At 38.0% G+C, this 20,661-nt stretch overlaps 1 protein-coding gene across 7 annotated transcripts in view; it reads right to left on the bottom strand.

The window, feature by feature from the left end:
* The window catches only part of ehmt1b (euchromatic histone-lysine N-methyltransferase 1b), a 46,503-nt gene extending 25,842 nt beyond the window's left edge, over window positions 1-20,661 (bottom strand). Inside the window, exon 1 of one of the 7 annotated variants that reach the window (XM_056445966.1) lies at window positions 20,609-20,661. In XM_056445966.1, the coding sequence (XP_056301941.1) occupies window positions 20,609-20,629 (21 nt within the window). In that variant the 5' untranslated portion in view covers window positions 20,630-20,661. Of the gene's footprint in view, window positions 1-405; window positions 487-5,797; window positions 5,872-9,451; window positions 9,840-10,239; window positions 10,325-20,283; window positions 20,305-20,608 lie in introns of those variants that run through there. The other 6 variants (XM_056445970.1, XM_056445965.1, XM_056445971.1 and 3 more) reach the window with 6 other exon arrangements.

Here is a 20,661-nt window from a genome sequence, read left to right as displayed (position 1 = left end):
ATATCAGAAAAACTATGACAAAAACTGATAGTCACATAAACCACTAAGATCACAACTCAAGAAACAGTGTTTGAACCTCAAGTCTTGTTGCTGAAGTCAATGTATATCTACAGTTCAGGGAAGTTAGCTGAGATCATACACAATCCTTGGAGCTACAACTCAACTTACAACCACCTCCTAGGAAGCTAGGACAAAGCTGCAATAATGTCAAGTGATCATCAAGAATTCCAACTTGACCCAATTGACCTAATTTGTCATTAAACTACAAGTTTAAATGAACCCTGGCTAAGAAACAAACAGCATGAGGTGATGAGATAGACTTGTTGATTTTACATCATCTAGAAGCAAAGACAGACATCCTCAAGCCATGCAACTAAAGAGGTGCATCCAATCTCACTCACATACCAGCCTCAAACTACTGGAGTGAATCTCTGCGGCCAGGCTCAAAAAGGAAGAGGTAGGTCACAGGGTGCAGTAATTACAAGCAAATCCAAGCTTTCTCCCAACACTTGTCCCCTCCCCCTCACCAGCCCCGGTCCCCAGACCTCATCTGATTGGCAGACACACCAGCTGCCTTCCGTTGCACAGCCAGAAAATGTCTGCCGCTCGTTGGAGCTGCTCTTGCAACAAAGGAGGTTGTGAGGCTTTCCGTTCCTCTCTCTCACCAGCAGGGGATCCACTTCATAATAAGAGTCCTCTATTTCCCTGACCAAATCAGGCAAGATCTGCCCCACTGACATTACAAACGCACCATCACACCTTATCAAATCAGCCCCACATTGACTGTGGTTAAACTCCAAGGTCTGTTACGTCTGGACGTTCTGTCTTAGCTCTGTATCCGCATCTCTGATGCAATCACAACTTGGTGTTTACAAAATGTCAAACAGAGTTGATTGTACAGCCTCTTTTAAAGAAACAATTCCTTGGTCTAGAGCTGCGTTTCTACAACCTTTTATGTCCTTTGTGCCTCCACTGCTGCATCAGTGAGGCTCAAGTACCCATCCACAGTAACAAAACCCAAATAAAGGATTCATTTGTATAGTGGCATAGAATTAACATCCCAGCTGAATTTGACATTAGAAAAGTAAAGAAATCTGCTTCTGTCTTAAAACTTTTTAGTTTTAGTTTATTTATTAAGCAACAACGCATTCATACATTACTGACAAAATTCTACTGGATTATATAATTAGCATACCTTTTTATGCTACTGGATAGTTTGTTTAGTGCAAGTTCCCTCAAAGAAAACAACTGTAGAATAAAGTGGATAGTATGACCTCTTACTCAGTCTTGTTTTTGTGATGATGATGATGAAGAAATGCATTCGTGACCGAGTGCGGTGTCATATCTAAAGTGAACTTGCGCGCTTACACAAAGTTCCCTACTACTTCCAAACCTAAAACCTGTGTGGATTTTTGAAGTTCTCCAAACATTTATGTCCTTTGTGCCTCCACTGCCCCATCAGTGAGGTTCAAGTACCCATCCACAGTAACAAAACCCAAATTAACAATTCATTTGTAGTGGCATGTAATTAACATCCCAGCTGAATTTCTGTCATTAGAACAGTAAAGAAATCTGCTTCTGTCTTACAACTTATTACTTTTAGCTTGTTTAATAAGCAACAACGCATTATTAAAATACGTGGCTTTGATGGCTTTAATACAGCCAAATCTAAAACTTTAGAAGCAAAAGACAAACATCCTCAAGCCATGTAACTAAAGTGGTGCATCCAGTCTCACTCACATACCAGCCTCAAACTACTGGTGTGAATCTCTGCGGCCAGGCTCAAATATGCAACAACACATTCATAAATTACTGACAAAATCATACTGGATGAATCATTATTAAAATTCGATAAGAGTTATAATGTAGTGTATTTGTTGTTACTTTTAATGGCTTTAATACAGCAAAATCTAAAACTTCCAGGTGCCTCATATCAACTCTTAAATATCCCTGGTTGGGAAACACTAGTTTAGATTGCTTCAGAAATGAGTTGAGTATATATTTTGAGGCATTAAGAGAATAGCTGGAAATCTCAAGCAGCAAACGACATCCTTTCATCTTGACACTTTAAAATAGACATCGAGAAAGAGAAGTATCTAAACTAAGGACCTCCAGTTACAAAGACAAGTGGATAAAATTGTTCACCGTTAGTTACCTAAACCAAGAGTCTGTTTTATATGGACTGGCACAGTGATGTTTAGTCCAATGTTTAATCCAGTGATGTTTAGTTCAATAGTAAACTAACACTGATTAAATAAGACTAGCCAATTAGCCAGATAGACTGGATTATCTTTTTTCTTCTTTGGTTTTCTTATATAATTAGCAAACATTTTTATGATACTGGATAGTTTGTTTAGTGCAAGTTCCCTCAAAGAAAACAACTGCAGAATAAAGTGAATAGTATGACCTCTTACTCAGTCTTGCTTTGTGATGATGATGAAGAAATGCATTCATGACCGAGTACTGTGTACAAGTGTCACATCTAAAGTGAACTTGCGAGCATTCCCTACTACTTCCAAACCTAATACCAATGTGGATTTTTGAAGTTCAGAGTTGCCTGAGTGCAAAAATATGAACAAATGCAAATCTGTAACTGATTGTAAGAATCTGGCATCATCACCACATTGCACAAGGTCACAGATGTTCTGACCCAATAACCACAGCTTGCACAACCTGATGTACTGGCATTCCTAGCATGCATGGTTGTTTGAGTGCAACCATTCACAGCTTCTCTGCATAAAGAACTAGCCACAGCCATATTTGATGTGATAAACAATCAATAAAGCTGCATGTCCCATTTCCTACTCACAGACTCTTCCAAACTTAATCCATGCCCTTTTATGTCATAAACCATCATTGCGAGATTCCAGTGATCTCTTCATTGCCGATACAATTACCAAGCAGACCAGCTGAAGTGGATTCCAAAAACCAGCTCCTGAATTCCTCACTGAGAAAAAAAAAAGCATTTGAGTATGATTACCCAGTTGTTTCCCTGGATCTCCCCCTACTGGCCAAAGAGGGAACATTCTCAGTAGAGGAAAGAGAAGGAAAGTGCCTTCTGCTCCTTTCCACCATGTTGTAACCACAGTGTTTACTGATACGACGAGCCAGACAGAGAATGTTTTCACGGTATATGGAGAACGGGATTGAGATTTTGGTGGACTGGGGATAGGTAACCAACCTGAATCTGTTGCAAGCAACATATTTAGAGTTTATTTCAAAATTCAAGAAATAATTACTGCTTTATTTATAAACTGAATCCATTTCAGATAACTCAATTTTATAATGCTAATACCAAGCAAAAGAAAACAATATATAAACACACACATGCACAATTTAACATATACAACTACACTGGGAGCTCTTTTAACCCACTTTAACATTCCCAAATCCATGATGTCAATTTTCCTCATGAATAAAATACCTGCTATAATACCGACTAAATCTGCTTAGCGTTTTATCAAAAGCTGGTTGGGATGTAGTTTTCCACACTAATGACCTATTTAAATGTCCACAGAGAGTGCAAATGCACCCTTTCTTTTCAACTCTCCAGCAATAAACAGGTTTTTCCATTTCAGATGCATATGATCATCAACTCTGGTATCTGCTTAGAATTAACCAGCCGCCTGGTGGAATTTTTAACACTTGACTTTAACAATCCAAGACGTTGATTCAGAGGTAAACAGGGGTTTGTTTCATGCTGTTCAGCAGCAGCCGCCATCAAGATGCAAACCATAAAACTACATAAGACTTTTGTTGACTTCACATTTCTAATAGCTTCAACACGCAATGCAAGCCCAAAGTGCAATATCTTAATGAGTACGTATGAAATATGAGAGTGCTAAAAATGATTCACACCTTCAGTTTTAATATCCAGTTACGTGTGCATCCAAACGTCAGAGCCAAAGCAACCGCTCAGAGTGTCATCTGCGGCTGTGACTCACACATTAATGCCAATCGATGAAGAGACCAAAATGTGAGCAAAGACACAGGGGAATGTGACCAATCTATTGAAAAGGAACAAATGAAGCTTGGAACCAGATTCATTACAAAATGAAGCCAAAATGCATGTAACAAAGATGGTAAAAAATTTAAATCAGCATGTTTTATGCCATTGTGTTCAGTGCCGATCCACATTGGAATAAAAAAGGTATTAAAAAAAGGCAAGAAATTATAAGGGGGAAAAACATCAGGCCTTATTCTTAAGGTCTTGCAGCAAGGACTAACCATTAAACTGTGTCATCTGTCTTGTCCCAGAACTTCCTTCTCGTTAACGTCCTTATATGCAACAACATTGTTTAAAAGATTTCTCCTAAGAAGAATACAAAAATCAAGTTTTCAGATGCACTCTATTCTTGTCTCCCCATATTGGCAGCCCAAAAATCTCTCAACAGGCCTGGGCCTGCAAACTTGGTTCTCCCTAAACAATAAGTCAGTTAAGAAACGCATATTACCACAGACCTCACATACATTTCCACGCATAATGTGCATATGTACAGTATTCATTAAAAATCTATAACATTTGGCAAGATGTACCAGCACACAGTATCCCACAATGCAGCACACCACAACCGACCAGCAATTTTCTGTGTGGAAAATTAACCAACTTCAGCCATTTCCAAAATCTACCAAGTAGGACTGGGCGATTTGGAAAAAATGCAATCCCGATAAAGTTTTCCATAATGAACGATAACTATATATATATTTCGATATTAGTTGTTAATGCTTCCAGATTTAAAAATAAATAAATAAAAAATAAAAAGTATCCCAACAAAAACTGAAGCCACAAAAATTTGAGGGTCCATTAAATGGCATAACATTTTTGTCCGATAAATTTTCAGTGGCAAAATATCTCTAATATCAACACTCTTTTCGCTTCCCATTGTTGTACATTTCTGCTTTGTGACTGGCTCTTAGATCAACAGAGTAAAAAAGTCCAGAGCTTATCATTGTTACAGATGTCAATTTTATCGCGATTCGATATAATATCATTTATAGGCCGAGCCCTACTACCAAGAATTAAAACGTTTTTATGACAGCCATAAAAATCAATGAATGTAGCTTACTACAGGTTGAAGCATTGATTGTGGTATAAAAAGCCTAGTTTCACATATTATTTGAAATCGGAATGAATCCAAAACTGTTTTCATACATCTTCCTTACTTAAACAGGAAAAAAAATAGAAAGGGAATTGATTTTGTCCTTCAGCAATTGACTGCACAGTCCACACCATACTACAATTCTACATCCTTCAGGATTTATTAAAATAGGACATAAAAAATGATATCTAATTGAGATGCAAGCATATAAACCGTCACTTCAGTGTTTATATGCTGCCCTGTTTTCAAAAAGCTCTCCTCTTGCTTTAGAATACTCTAAAAATCGGTGCCAATAGAGAAACAACCACCTGACCACAGATGCTTATTAATCCCCTGGATTTTCTCTCAAGACTTCAAACGTTGACTCAGACCTCTGTGAAGGAAGGAAAAGACACTGTTGAAGGCTTCAAGCTCAAACAGATTTTGACACTGCGTGTTCTTGTTTCAGCTGAGAGGGCCGTTGACTACAGCACTGGCTCAAAGCTTAAGAGGAAGAATGGGTGCCATATTTCAGTCGTTTCTCAGAGCGTTCCTCTCTCCTAAACATCAATGGACCCCAAGTGAATGATGAGATGAGTAAGTGATGACAAAACACAAGGAATGAAGATGGCGAGTCTCAAATGATGCACATTCAGAACCTGCATGATGAAGAATCCAAGCACTGAATCACCATAGGTGTTCCTCCATTGGTCTCATACCTGCTTTCACAACGATGGCCTCTGTTGAGGGAGAAAGAGCTTCGAGCAGACTGCTCCTGTTTTTTCTTCTCCTCCCGCATGCAAGCATTCAACCGGCTTGTTGATCATGTGACCTACAGGCTCCCTCTGTCGGCCGAGCTAGCTAAAGCTCACACTGGGCATGCTCAGTCAGTTCAAATTTCAATTTTTTTCCCTCCTGAGAGAAGGGCAACGACGAATTCAGGCAGCCATTTCATTGCTCTAAAGCAGCAGGGAAGGTATGGTGAAGCCTTAGAGACGTGAAGCTCTGCCGTCTACTACAGGTACCAGGAGCAAGGCAGTGTTATCCTTAATCTGCTGTCATTTCTCAAGAGGTCTTTATCTCCACTGAGCCCCTTAGTAGGGCGTGGATGTCACAAGAGACACAAGGCCCAAAGAAGCTAATGGCAAAAACATTTTCTATTGTTAGTTGTCAAATCAAAATTTGTCTGGAACCAACCTATTTGGTACATTTGCGTGTTAACCAGATGCAGAAATCTGTATAAGGTACGTAAATACCAGCACAGGCTAATGAAAGAAGCAGGCAAATTGTATATGGTCCTAACGAATCAGCTAAAAATTCTGTGTTTCTACAAGGGATGTGTACTGGAGTCCATGAAGGTAAAATGACTCCTTCAAAAGAAACATTAGGAGCAGCATATTTCACAGATACACAGATATAGTTTCAACCAAACAATCTTCTGGATTCTTTTTAAACAACTCTGGATTCTTTAAGGTTGCAATTTCATGTCTTTAAAAATCCATGGGTTTAATGATTACTGAAGCATATATTTTTTCTTTCTCTTTATATCTTCATTTAAAATGCATAGTCATTGCAGAGGAAATATGAAGCCAAAGTATGTATGGCTGTTTTCATCTTTTGTTGAGGTCACACTAAGCACAGTACCAACATTGCAGTAACCATAAGCTCAAACTCATCAAAGTCCAACCCAAACTCCTACAGAATCTAAGAAACACACAATCATAAAAACCATGTAGCACCTAATAACTAAACACTACAAGCATAAGACCTATGTAAATTGCATCACAAATTATTTATTTCAAGCCACCAGGGTGTGCTTGAAAATATTACCTACACTTTCCAAGACATGTGTACCTCCTGTGTACGCCAAAAATTATAAAAGAGAAAACAAGATGGCAGAAAATATGAGCCAGAAATAAAGGCTATGCTAGGCCACACTGCCCAAGCAGTTTTCACTGCAATGGATATACTCTTCCTCCAGCAATTATCACTGTACAATGTGAAGCGGCTTTCAAAGCAGAAGCGGAAAGCACAGCATTATGAAACCTATTCATTTCAATGGCTTGCACGACCACAGGTGGTCGATTGTTGTAGTTACCAAAACTCAAGAGCAGTGGAGTCAGTCAACTAACTTCCATGGTCAAAGTTTAAAATAGCTCAATATTCCACTCTGTGGATATTCTACTCATGTAAACATACACTTATCATACTTATGCATGAACCACATATGCTCACTGAAAAGGCAAAGTCTGTCTTTGCTTTAACGTACCGAAATGACATTTCTACATAGCTTACTTGTTTCTGCTGCTTTCAATGCGTGGTTATTTTAATGGCTGCACAATTAATTGGAAAAAGATCACGATCTTAATTCGACCCTACAGACGATCTTAATTCAGCATTTCTTCGATTCAGCCCATTATATATTATTCAAGGTCAGGATAGAAGTGTAAAGGCAGTCCCACAATTGTTCACAGCAACATGGAAATCTCCAAATGGAATAAAAAGTTTCACATACTGTATTTATAAGGTATAATTCACCCAAAAATGTTATTTCTGTCTTAATGTAATGATGTATTCACAGCCTGCCAATGAAGTCTACTTTAGTGAATAGAATCTGCATAGGCTGTGAATACCATCTAATAAAGTTGTAAATAACATTCAGTTTGTTGCACAGAGCGATCGTTTGAGAGCCGCATGGAAAGTATGATTTGACGGCAGCCATGAACCGCACTCAGAAGTGAAAGTGAAACTGGCGCACACATCATTTAAATGATCATATCGCATTTTAGAGTTATGATTACGACAAGCATTTGATCTGTTTGTTCTTTCATAGCGAACAAAGTGTTGTGCATGAAAATATCTGTTTACTGTATCAGTATAGGTACTCTAGTCTATATAATGTAGAATGTAATGCATGAGGGAATCTGATAAGAACAAATGTCTGATTTCTCCAGTGAATAAAATGGTCTAATAATGTTGTCAATGACAGATTACGAGCAAATGTCTCAAACACAATAATTCAACCTCAGAATAATAAATGGTTGTATTCTGATGTCATCACTTTACTGTGAATTAAAAACCTGAACATATTTAAAGTCTGTCCAAGACCACCATTCTAAGTCTATACAAAATATTATTATTGTTTTATCATATATTTGATAAATAACAATAATAGCCCACTCCTTTATTTTACATCTACAGAATCGTAAGAAAGCCGTGATCTTGATTTTAAGCAACAACAAAAAAGCCAGAATTTTGCAGCCCTATTGGCTTTGTTTATATTTATACTTGCAATGTAAAATAACTTTGATTGATTTTAATGTCCTTGTTGAAATAAAATCTTAAATTCTAGTGTACGTGAACATATTATTACTTTTTTTTAAAAATATGTATGGTCAAATCCACTCTATATCAAGTACTAGAATACAGTATATATACACACTAGTATAATAATGCTTTCTTGTATTTTTTTCTTCCTTCACTTTCAGGAATCATGCAGTTCCAAATGGTTAAAAACCTCATTTTCAGAACCATTTTGACAATTATTAAAATAAATCTCCATTTTGCACAGCAATAAAAAGCAGGAGGCCTAACCAGTTTATATAATGGAGGCCTGTATGCTTTCTGAAAGAAATCTGGTGCTCAAACATTTACAAGCACTACTACTGACAGCAAAAGTTTTCAAAATGCATAGATAATCCTTTGCATTTATTGTTCCACAGTCCTTTTGCACTTCTCCTAGACAGAAACAATATACGGTTATGAATACACTTTATATCATGACTATGAATGCCCTGCATGGTAGCTAAACGTTTGCCGCAGTGAAATGGATCATAAGTATGAGAGGTTATGAAATTCCTTTAGATTCTGCAAGGCTGATTTCTCAACATGCTTTAAGGCCCTGCAACCTTGGCAGGGGTAAAAAGTCTTCCGATTGTCATTCCTCAAAATAAAGAGCACTTCTCACTACCTCAGAACAGAACTTCATTACATAAGCCTGCATTATACACCACAAGTTTCACCGCCATTTTTCACAAACTGGTTTCCTTGAAGCCATGTTTATCATATTGAGAACTCTGAAGACGTCAGAAATGAATAATCTCTTCTTGGTTTTCTACAGCAGAATGGTGGAAAAGAGAAGCGATACAAAAAGCAGGACAGAGAGCAGTGTGGCTATTCAAGACCCATTTAAACACCTATCTTTTCTTTGCATTTCTCTGGATATACAGCTTGGATTTAATCGTGCGCTCACAAAAGAAATTGCAATACAATACATAAGCACGCACACAAAGTTGTGCTTTGAGAAAATAGATCCAGATGGCTGCAGGCATGCAAATGGGCTTCTTACAAATGCCGAGGGATTCTGTATTCACCTCAATGGAATCTACACTAGGACCAGGCAGCAAAACAAAGCTCATTGCCAGCAAGGAGAACAGCACTGCTGATTATAAGCAGCCGATGTCAGCATTCGGGGATCGAGAAAACCAAAGAATTCCTTGCATAATCAGCACGATTTGCATGGCTGCTCATGTTCATCCCACTTTCAAAATCTTCCTTCCTTGCACTGAAGACAAATGCAAAAAAACATTGCAGGAAACCATCTGTTAATGCCAATAATTGCCTTCTTTAAAGACTGGATGGGTTGTTCTGCTGGATTTGAGAAGGCCGCAGACTTGATGAATGAACAGATCTACACATTTTCCTTTTAATCGCATTAAAAAAAGCATGATTATTGTTGTCCAAATGACAATTCTTAAGTAAATGATTTTAAAAAAGGTTGCGTTGTATAAAAAAAATCCTTCCAAGAAAGTCTTCAGTAGTTAGATGTAGGATAAGCGTTGAATCAAATCTGCAAGAGCTTAGATTGTTAAAAGTGCAGCTTCAAACAGACCTGCTCTTCAGGTCCTAGAACTGATTAACAGTTCATCAGAAAGAGGACAGGTCAATCAGATATCATCCGAAATCAGAAGAAGCACTTATTTGCAGACTGCAAGAGAGTCGATTTTTTGAGTACTGAGTCCACTTCTTTCCAAAAACCTACAGCAAACCAGTTGGTAACGGATATCTGCAAATGCTTGCTCCTTTGACCACAAAAGCAAAAATGGAGATGGAAATAATCCTGTTTCATCAAAGTGCAAACCTTCCAGCAACATGGCTGTACCTGCCTTAAGCAGTGGTCTTCATTCATGGGGGAGGAGGAAACAAATTTACACGCTCCAAACGACTAGCTATCTTCCCACACATGCACCGTCCCTGAGCTCAGGTCACATGACCAGCTCTCTTTATAAAGCTCTGACATGGCCCACACTGAGCATGCTCAGATCGAGCTCTACTGTTCTACACGAAGAAGGAAGAGCAGAAAAAAACAACAGTGCAGCCATTTCATGGAACGGGGTCTGGCTACAGTCAATAGGCTTTTTGGAATCTTAAACGCTGTTACTGTTACTCAATCCTTTAGATATATCAAAGGCTTCTGATTAGAATGAAAAGCAAACCACAAACACTTTTTTGGAATGACATATTGTCAATGTTTCAATGGTTTCAACTGGTAAACTGGGGCATTTTCAACATAAACATGAGTTATTATGCGTCAAATCGTTTCCTGTGATAGAAAAACTAGAAGGTAGTCACAAGTCTATCTATTTGGAAGAAAGCAAAAAAAGCTCCTAACTGAACCAATGATAGTCTTAAAAATGCTAAAAAAAAAAAAAGATAATTTGGTTAAATTTGTCCTTTATATAGGATAATGTGAGCTTAACATCACTGTCTCTTACAAGGAGTTTCAGATATATTGTGTCGATTGTTCAGATTTATTTGTGACGAATAATTAGCTGTTTTGAAATCTATTACAAACAAGAATTGCTCACTAAAAATGTTCTGTGAAAACAATTAATTATTATGATTGTTAATATATGTAAACCTCTTAGAGGAAACACAACGGAAAAAAATGAAGTTGAGGTCATGGTCTAATGTAGTTCCCTTTGATTTCTGCAAAGTAACTGACATGGGACAATGGCATCGTCACCGCAGACAGCGGTGAATTAATTATTTATGAATAATCAATTAATTTATAATGAATTCATTATTTGTAGCCTACCGTTTCAACTACCTGACCCGCATGGTCTTTGTTTTACTAATAACCAAATAATAAATAAATGAAGTTACACACAAATTAGCACCTGTCAATCACTTTTTCTGTGGGACTCTGGCATGAATAGGCAGAGTGATCTCTGTCGGTATAATGGCGTCGACAAACTTGGTTGGTAAAAAAGGTACACAACCAACAGGAACCAACCATCATGAGGTTTTCGCTAAAATGACTAAGTACAAGAGTGAAAGCGAAAGATTGAAGTAGTGTACTGACGCTGTGACATGTTACCTGATAGATTCAAAAGACCGAAGAGTTGTTAGATAGAATCCAGATTAATTAAATATCATGTTTAACAACTATAGTGAGACGCGATCCAGCAGTACATGCTTGACAAACTGTCCGACGTGCACTGCTCTCTGGGGTTTTGGGCTCAAAGCACCTGCTGACTGCTGGAGCTCAGACGCGATAGTTGTATATTTGGGGCTGGATGCTTGGCCATTTCATCTTATCCAATATCCATTGGGAGGGTGCTATCGCAAATGGACCTGTCAGACGAACGTCGCTCACTTTAATGTTAATTTTGCAGAATAACTGTGCTTATCACTGGGTGACAAGCTGTTATAACACACTGAAAGCATTATGTAAATAATATATTTATAATATGTAACTAATATAACTTATTCCTAAGACAGCAAACTCTATACCGCATCAGATATCATTCCCTCACTGTAAATGTTAGCGCTCCTGGGGTTTTTCTGCAACCTCGCTGCGCGCGCATCCTAAATCTTTAACAACATGGTAATTCGTCTATAGTGTGGAGGGAGATCTTTTCAGAACTGCTAGATGAAACGGCAGTGTGGACATGGATCGTTTTCATTCTAAAATGCCATTTTAAAACTAAGATGTATTAGTGTAAACGGGGCCGTGTGTATTTTTCGCGAATTGGTTGCTACTGTGACGGGTTCACAGCATCGTGATGTCTATCGATCCAACCCTAATGAGTAGATCCATAAAGTCTTTAAGCTACAGTGTAATCCAAAAAAATACTGTGGTATTGTGACACTTGCGCTTTAAATGATGCACTGAAAATGTCAGAACTCCCCCCAGGGGTACGAATAATTTCGGCCTTGACAATACCCCTGGGGTATGAATAATTTTGTGCTTAACGGTGTTTATTGAATAATCTACAACATGGAACAATGTAGTATTAAGCGCATTTCCTTCAATTTGCGCAAAATAAAAATTGAAAATGCACCAAATAGAAACACAACAGTATGGCAAAAACACAAATTTATGGGGAAAAAAGGCTTTACACTCCCATGAGGTGGTTTTGCAAACCTACAATAGAAAAAAAATACATTTTTACATTTGTAGGTGGAATGGCATACCAATTAAAAGTCATCTGATCCTTCTTTGAATAAAAATTTTGCAGGATTATTAGACTCCAAGCAACAGAAAAATGGCACCATGGAAGTAGGACTTAATCGAAAATGATTTTCATGCACATTTTGACAGTGAAGCCAGCTCGGTTATAAGCAGTAAATCTCCAGCACCTGCTTTCAGATTAGAGCAGCCGATGCAGTGTATGTGCAGTTTCCACGCAAGAGGACCCTCTGGCCTTCAGAGAGGATTTACTATTGATTACAGAGCCCTGTTTCCTTGACAAGATGTGCAGGGGAATAACAGCTTTTGCTGAACTGCAATTTGATTTAAACTTCAAATTTTGGTGCAGTCCTACTTGGAAGGAACCACAATGGAGAAAGACTTTGACAAGTCTTAGGCCATTTCCACACGTAAACAGGTATTTTTATAAACAGTTTTCCTCGCTTTCGTTTTTTTTTTTTTAATCTCTTTCCAAATGTAAAAACGCTCTATGATGCATGTTATGGGCATGTCGAACCAACAGGTGGTGAAAATAACACTTTTATACTCAGTTTACACCAAACTTAAAACAAACTCAATTAAGTCTTTTTCATGAGTAAATTGCATTCAAGTCAATGCAAACTTGAGAACAGAGGCGGATTACCGTCCCACGGTTTAGCAAAGCATAATGCACAATAATGTGCAGAATTTGCCTCATTCTCTTCTTCCGTGTTTGGTGTGAACCCATCCAATATGGCAAACAGAAAGAAAAAAAAAACAGCACACACGCTGACGTTATGAAGCGAAAGCATGACAGTAGCTATGTTTCCATCCACCTATTTTTATGCGTATAAATTTTGAAAATGCGCATAAAAAAACGTATGCGCATAACTGAGTAGGATAAACTTTTTATTCGATAAGAAGAGATGCGCATAAACTACGATAGAAACACTTTTACCGCACAAATTTCAGTATGCGCATTAAAAAAGGTCATGTGATGATGAAAATGTGTATAAATGGACAAACCAGCAGGCTGAGCACAATGTAAACCATCTGAACTGTTGTTTTGGTCATTCTAAAACGCCTTACCGTTTAAGTATTAGTGTTATTATATTATTAATGGCCTCCAGAATCAAGAGCATCTGTGTTCCGCGTCTGACACCTTCAAACGCCACCGCACATTCACTGCGTGTCAGGATTGCCTTCTGAGACGCAAGTCATTCATTAGATGAAGAAAAGATTAACACAAAATTGAGTTTTTACTGTTTTGGCGCCAGATAATCAGGAAGTGACGATTTTGTTCGATTTTACTCATTGGATGTAAACGCTGCTTTATTCGCACGTCTTTAATGCGATAATACAGTTTTGCGCATAAAGTTAATTCGCATTTATTGATAGAAACATAGCTAGTGAGGCTGAAGTTTTCGAAAAGTTTCAGATTCAGTCACCCAATACTCCTTTTTTAAGTGGACAAGCAGCAAAACTGCATAGGAAAAAGGGCGGTTTTGAAAATAACCGTGTGGACAGGGCCTTAGCAAATCACATTTGTGGCTACTCGCGAGTATAAGAAGCTTGCCTTGCCGTTTATGTTTGTCTGAGTCATGTTTACAGGAGTCATGCGTGCGTCTCTAATTAAAAGTTAAGTGCCTTAACTGCACTATAAGTAAACCTACATATCTTTGTACAAACTTTTGGAATGATTTTTCATGGAAGGATAAGTTAAACAAATAAAAATTGGATACTTGAAACCAATTATTAATTGATAACTGAAACTGAATTTAAAGACCGATGATTGGCCATTGTGTTCACATGCTCAACAGAAATTATGGTGATTGGCTGTGAAGGTCATTGGTTTACCGCTCTTCACTGATGTTTACCGGGTGCAAACACAGATACAAGATCAATGGAGTGTTTCAAAGTCGTGTCAATCAGCTGGTCTGTCTACGAGCTGACATATTTGCGATTTGCTTATGAATTAACGGATCTACGTGGCTTTGAAACACTTCATTTCCCTGCATCTGTGTTTGCACTTGGTGAAAATCGTTGAAGCGTTGTGAACTGATGACGTTTACGGCCATACAAAGTCATTTCTGTTGAGCACAATGGCCAATCAGCTAGGTTTAAGAACACGCTCAACAGCACTCAAATGTTAGCAGGAAATGGATGTTTTTAAAATTTCAGTACCAACTGGTACCAAAGTCAGTACTTTGGACATCACCATTTCATCCATTTACAAGTGACATGAGAATGGCTGTGTAAACAACAATAGACGAAATACAGCAGATCCTGATCTTGCTGCGTGGCATGTGGCTGGGTTCATTGCATTATTCTGAAGTCATATTTCAGCTATGTATTTAAAACTAGCATATTCTACCCTTTTGTAACCATGTTGTCATGCTAGGTACACTTAGGAATAGGAAAAGGCTGACAAAAAAGTGGTATGATACGATTCGATATTTTGGTACCTTTGACAGTAATGTAATGTGTATTTATATAGCGCATTTATCGTGTATGACCATACACCCAAGGCGCTTCACAATCATGAGTGGGGTCTCTCCACACCACAACCAGTGTGCAGCATCCACTTGGATGATGCGACGGCAGCCACAGGACAACGGCGCCAGTGCGCTCACCAAACACCAGCTATATGTGGAACGGAGAGACAGTGATAGAGTCAATTCAGTCGATGGGGATGACTGGGAGGCCATGATGGGTAAGGGCCTATGGAGGGAATTTGGCCAGGGAACACCTGGGTTACACTCCTACTCTTTTCGAGAAGTGCCAAGGAATTTAATGACCACAGAGAGTCAGGACCTCGGTTTAACGTCTCCTCCGAAAGACGGCACCCACTGACAGTGTAGTGTCCACTTCATTATACTGAGGCATTAGGACTCACACAGACCGCAAGTTGAGCGCCCTGCTGGCCCTCTGCTGGTCTCTCTAACACCACTTCCAACAGCAACCTAGTGTTCCCAAGTAGTCTCCCATCCAGGTACTGACCAGGCTCAGCCCTGCTTGGCTTTAGTGAGTAACTGGTCTTGGGCTGCAGGGTGATGGCTGTGGCAGTAGAAAAAGAAATAAATTCGTACCATACCATACCGTACTATACCGGACTGTACTGCTCAGAGGATTCGAGCCAGTAGATAATGTCCAGTTACTTAAAACAGCAGGAGTGGCTCAACCAATTTGAGGCAATCCTCTTCTCCAACCTGAGGCCATGCTGCTGAGGTATACCTTGGATGTGTCTGTGCTTTGTTTCAAACAGAGGAAGTTGCACATGGACATCTGTCCGGGACTATATATCAGTGCACAGTGCTTGTGATCAGACAAAATATACTAACACTAAGGAGAAGAATCAGTTGAATATCCTATAATTCATTTAGCTCAAATGCATGTCACAATTTGAAAGAAAAGATCTGTCGCTACTTGAAGCGAGTAGTTACTTTGGGCCGATCTCTGGCAGAACTTATTTCTTAATTCGGATTCTGTTGAATTGGTCACCATTATCACCTGCTCCTGCAATACTTTTGTTCCACTCCAGCTCTTACACAAATACTTGTAATATCAAATATAAACTGCTTTCATCAGGAAGCTACTATCAATATGTGCTGTGTTGAAATTGCTTTTGACTGTGCACTCACTGTTCTCTTTCATATACAAGATATCCCTCACTGTGTTACTCAGCTATTTTATATATTTAAAAAGCAGTGACAGTGGGGGAAGTCGATAGTGAAAAAGTAATGTAATACATGTATGGTCAAACAAAACACCGATAACTGCAGAAAGTCTTATGGATCTATCATTTTTGTTAAGCTTCAATGGATTTAGCAATCCCAATGGAGCACTCCATTTTGTAGGGGTCATGTATATATGGAAACTATATTACACCAATTTTTTGTTACTTAATGGCCCACTGATTCTCAGACGATACACTTCATCTCTACAGGATTGGCAGTTAGTTGGGTGGAATCTTGTAAATAAGTTACTCTTGTTGTAGTTGTACAATCTATTTTAAATTTAATTAATCAAATTTCAAATGCAAAAATCATGGTTTCTGCTACATTCATTCTTCCATGTCAGGGCGCCACACCAAAATGCATCCCTCCACGGCTACATTACAGCTTCTCAATTCAAACATTCAGTCATTGTTGTTGTTGTTTTTAATAGCGGGTAATAATTGCACCAAAACGTATTAAAAGGTAAGTGAATTATAACAACGTGAACTTTCTGTAACCGTAGTAGTGCTGTGCGTTATTGGCTTAACCCTTTGAGGTTACGTGCAGACTGACTGACTGACAGGTGCGTGAGGCCAGCAAACACGACATGACTTTCAGTTATGATGAACACAGTTTCCATAATTTTAATTTATTTATAGACAAAGGTCTGTGGCTCTGCATACAGTGACTTTATCTTGCTGGAGTTTATAGCCGTTTCACTTTATTTCAGGACGCATTAATGCCGCTCTGTAGGTCTATTGGAGACATTCAGAAATATTCCTAGCAAATCTTACAAATGTTAGAGGCATACTCTATATAAACGCGCTAAAATGTAACTTCAGCAGTGTGTATTTGAGAGCGCACAAGAAGATCTGTGCTTGAGCAGCGTATATTTGAGGGGGTGTGCAAGAGGTTTTGTGCACGAGCAGAGGAAATCGGCGCACAAGCAAAAACATTTGCATGCTCGTATTTCATAAATGCGATCTCGACTTTACTGTGCTCACAACATTTCTCCATTTGTCATTGAAATAACGCCATAGGTAGTTGGTAGATTTGTGTGAAAGGTCTGCCGTCACACCTGGAAAAAATCCTAGAGGAAACACTGAAAATGCATATGGCTGCCTGCCATATGACTGATCCATGCCATGATAAGTTACCACAGATGTGAGTCAAACTTACGGCTTGCAGAACTAGTTCCCAACAAAGCTAGCACACTCATTTCCACCCAAACCTTCAACTTCAGTTTCAATGAACCACTAAAAATGCAACAAGATTTTAATCATCCAGACATGACTTAATATATCTTTAAGTGGCTAAAGAAATATCTGATAAATGGACAAACGGCCACATTAAAAGCAATGATACCTAAAGCTTTCGGTATATTTACAACTGTTCTTTTAACTTTCTGTTAAAAGTCCCACTAGACAATACTGCAATGTATTTTCAGTCACTGATTTCATTTACATATATTCATCAAAGCGTGATTCACTAGACACAATATTTATAATTAGTCATTTTTATTGAATATGGGTCTTAAGATGCTATCTTTTGTGTGAACTACCCCATTATTTTGAAAAATTAATTGCTAAGGGACTAAAGATTGCCATCTACTTCAAGCTTCATGAGGTTTAACTAAAGACGTTTTCAAGTTTTTGTTTCACACTGAATGTTTTCACCCACAGGCATTATGCCAATGTCCGCCCACACAGATTACTTACACAAAAACATTTAAAACAAAGTCAGCTTGAGTCAATCAATGAATCCAGACATTGATATAAATGCTAATTAATGCAGTCTCAATGCTCAAATCAATAAAAATCTAATATTGATGGATTAAAAGCAATATTGCAATATCTGTCAGGAACTTCATTACCAAAGCACTGCTTGGTTTTTTTTAAGTCTTAAAAAAACAGTGACATCAGTGTTGGGGAAAGTTACTTTTGAAAGTAATGCATTACAATATTGAGTTACTATAAAAAGTAAGGCAACTAGTTATTTTTTGTGGAGTAAATAATGCGTTACGTTACTGTCTAGTTACTTTTTAATACCTGAGGCTTGATCTCTTTCAGAACTTGCAGAGTATTTTTCTTTTTTAAATAGAGAGGCTCTGCATATAATGACACACTATATAACCTACACCTTCATTTACTTTAAAAAAAAAAAACAATAATAAAATAAATTATTAGAATAATGTTACCTTCTGAGAACTTCCTGATGCTTTACATGCCTTATATACAGATTAATGAAAGTTTAAAGTAATTTATGCTACTTTTGCATTTCTGTCTTATTAGTTCAGCAAAATCACTGTCCATTGAGACAATCCCCATTTCTTCCATGTGTTCAAAATAATGAGAATAATTCTATCACGGAAATGTAAGGCTCTGCCATTTTGGTTTCTGTCTGTTACCGCAGGGAGCTCATTTTCTCATTGAGTGTGATTCAACGTGATTACACTCACTTTAATTCAGCAAAATATACTTTTTAAAAAGCGAATTAATCTTAAAATTTACTTTAAGAAAAAAAAAGTAACTCAAAAATGCGTTACTTTACTCGTTACTTAGAAAACTAGTACTATTACGTAACTAGAGTTGCTTGTTTTTTTTGTTTTGTTTTTTTTTTAGAACTTTTTAACGGTACAAAAAATATACATGCCAGGGGGTAAGCATAAATCAAATACAAATATACAAAATGTACATATGTAATAATGAAATAAATACACTGTAGAGGTCACAAAGTTTTAAAGTGCGTAGGGCTTTCTTATTTACAGTCTCTGATACTACTAATACAAGCATAATTCAGTCATCAATACCTTAAAATTCGGTTTCTTATTGGTAAATTTACATTTATGAATGTAAAATTTTGTTATCAAAATAATTTAATTAATTAAAAAATATTTTCCTCTTGATTAGGATACACAGTAAAGCCAAAAAGTAAATTTCCCCACAACAATGACAGAGGTTTAGAACACTGCAATTTGTTATTAATAAATTTTTGCACCCCAAACTCGTGGTGCTTGTAATGTGATACCCCAAAACATTGAGTGACATCGGAAGCAAATACAGTCTCTCCACCATTCCACTTTTCCTCATACAATCCAACAAAAACACTTGAAGACTCAATCACAAGTCTCCCCCTGTCGGTGAACATTTGCAAATTCACTCCCACACATATACATGTTAAAGTGTTTGATTGTCAAAGTATAGAATTAGTTAAAAAGCTGAACACAAAGCAGACGTTTCAGTCATATATGAAACTGCAAGGTTTTTAAAGTAATTCAATATACAGTCATGCAAAATCATTTCTGAATGCCTATTCCCATGAGACTTCCCAGAGTGGCTATTTCTATCAAATGACACCCTATAATGTGTACAGGATTTTATTCATAATATGAAATGAATCATTAGATCCAATGTAAATCAATTAAGAATCGAATCTGCTGGCGTGCTTGAGAACAAGCAAAATAAATCACAACTACAGAACTCGTGAAATATCTTACACGATTAAGTTAAACGAGTCATTTGGTTACTAAAGAAAATAAAAATGAATAAATATGCATTATTTTCAAGTCGTAAAGCAAATTTACATCAAGAACTTTTTAGATTTTAAAATTACTAACGATACATAAAAGGGGGACTGCTTGCCTCTTTTTAAACTAAAGATGTCACACCTTTCCAAAAAAGCAAGCATGCCAATAAAAATCCTTTTATATAACGTTACACATACATATATGCATCAAATAACTTCATTTTTACCCAATTACACTAATGTTGACAACTGCTTTAGCACCAAGTAGCCTTAGCCACAGCTTCCTGCACGAACCACGCTGCAAACTACAGGCATCTCTGAAATATTCCTAAACACAAGAGTACAGGAGACTGGGTGTTTGCCTGAGGAGCGAAGGGAATCATTTGTGGCTGATGTACAATAATGTAACAATGTGCACTAGCGCTGTATTTACGATAGCACCACAGCAGCATCTGAAGCCGGATAGAGCCCCGGAACCAGCATAATAACAATCATCTTGCCGTAAACTTACAGCGCAGTACGGCTGTATTCAGGTTTCCAGGCAACAAGAGCCGCACTGCAAAAAAAGAAGAGGCCGTCCCATTATTTGCCTTCACAAAGCTTCGCTCGCACTCACTCGCACAAAAGCACCGAGCTTTCGCATCGAAACACACCGTCAGGCGGGCTCTTTGAAAGACTCGTTACGGAAACCTGCCCAGGAGAGCCGCTGGAAGATCAGCCGGCTGCTATACGTGCCTCAAAAGCTCTGTCAATCAGTCACTGGGTCAAATTGAGTAAAGCATCGCCTTTACACATATGAGCAAAGTTAAAATGTGGAATCGTTGCACTGCTCTTACCTCAGTTTTCATTGAAGCCATGGCTCCTCAGCCCGAGACCCCGCCCCCTCACG

Source organism: Danio aesculapii, chromosome 21 (genome assembly GCF_903798145.1).
Source record: "Danio aesculapii chromosome 21, fDanAes4.1, whole genome shotgun sequence".
Classification (NCBI taxonomy): Eukaryota; Metazoa; Chordata; class Actinopteri; order Cypriniformes; family Danionidae; genus Danio; species Danio aesculapii.
This window is presented reverse-complemented; position numbering and strand designations above follow the sequence as displayed.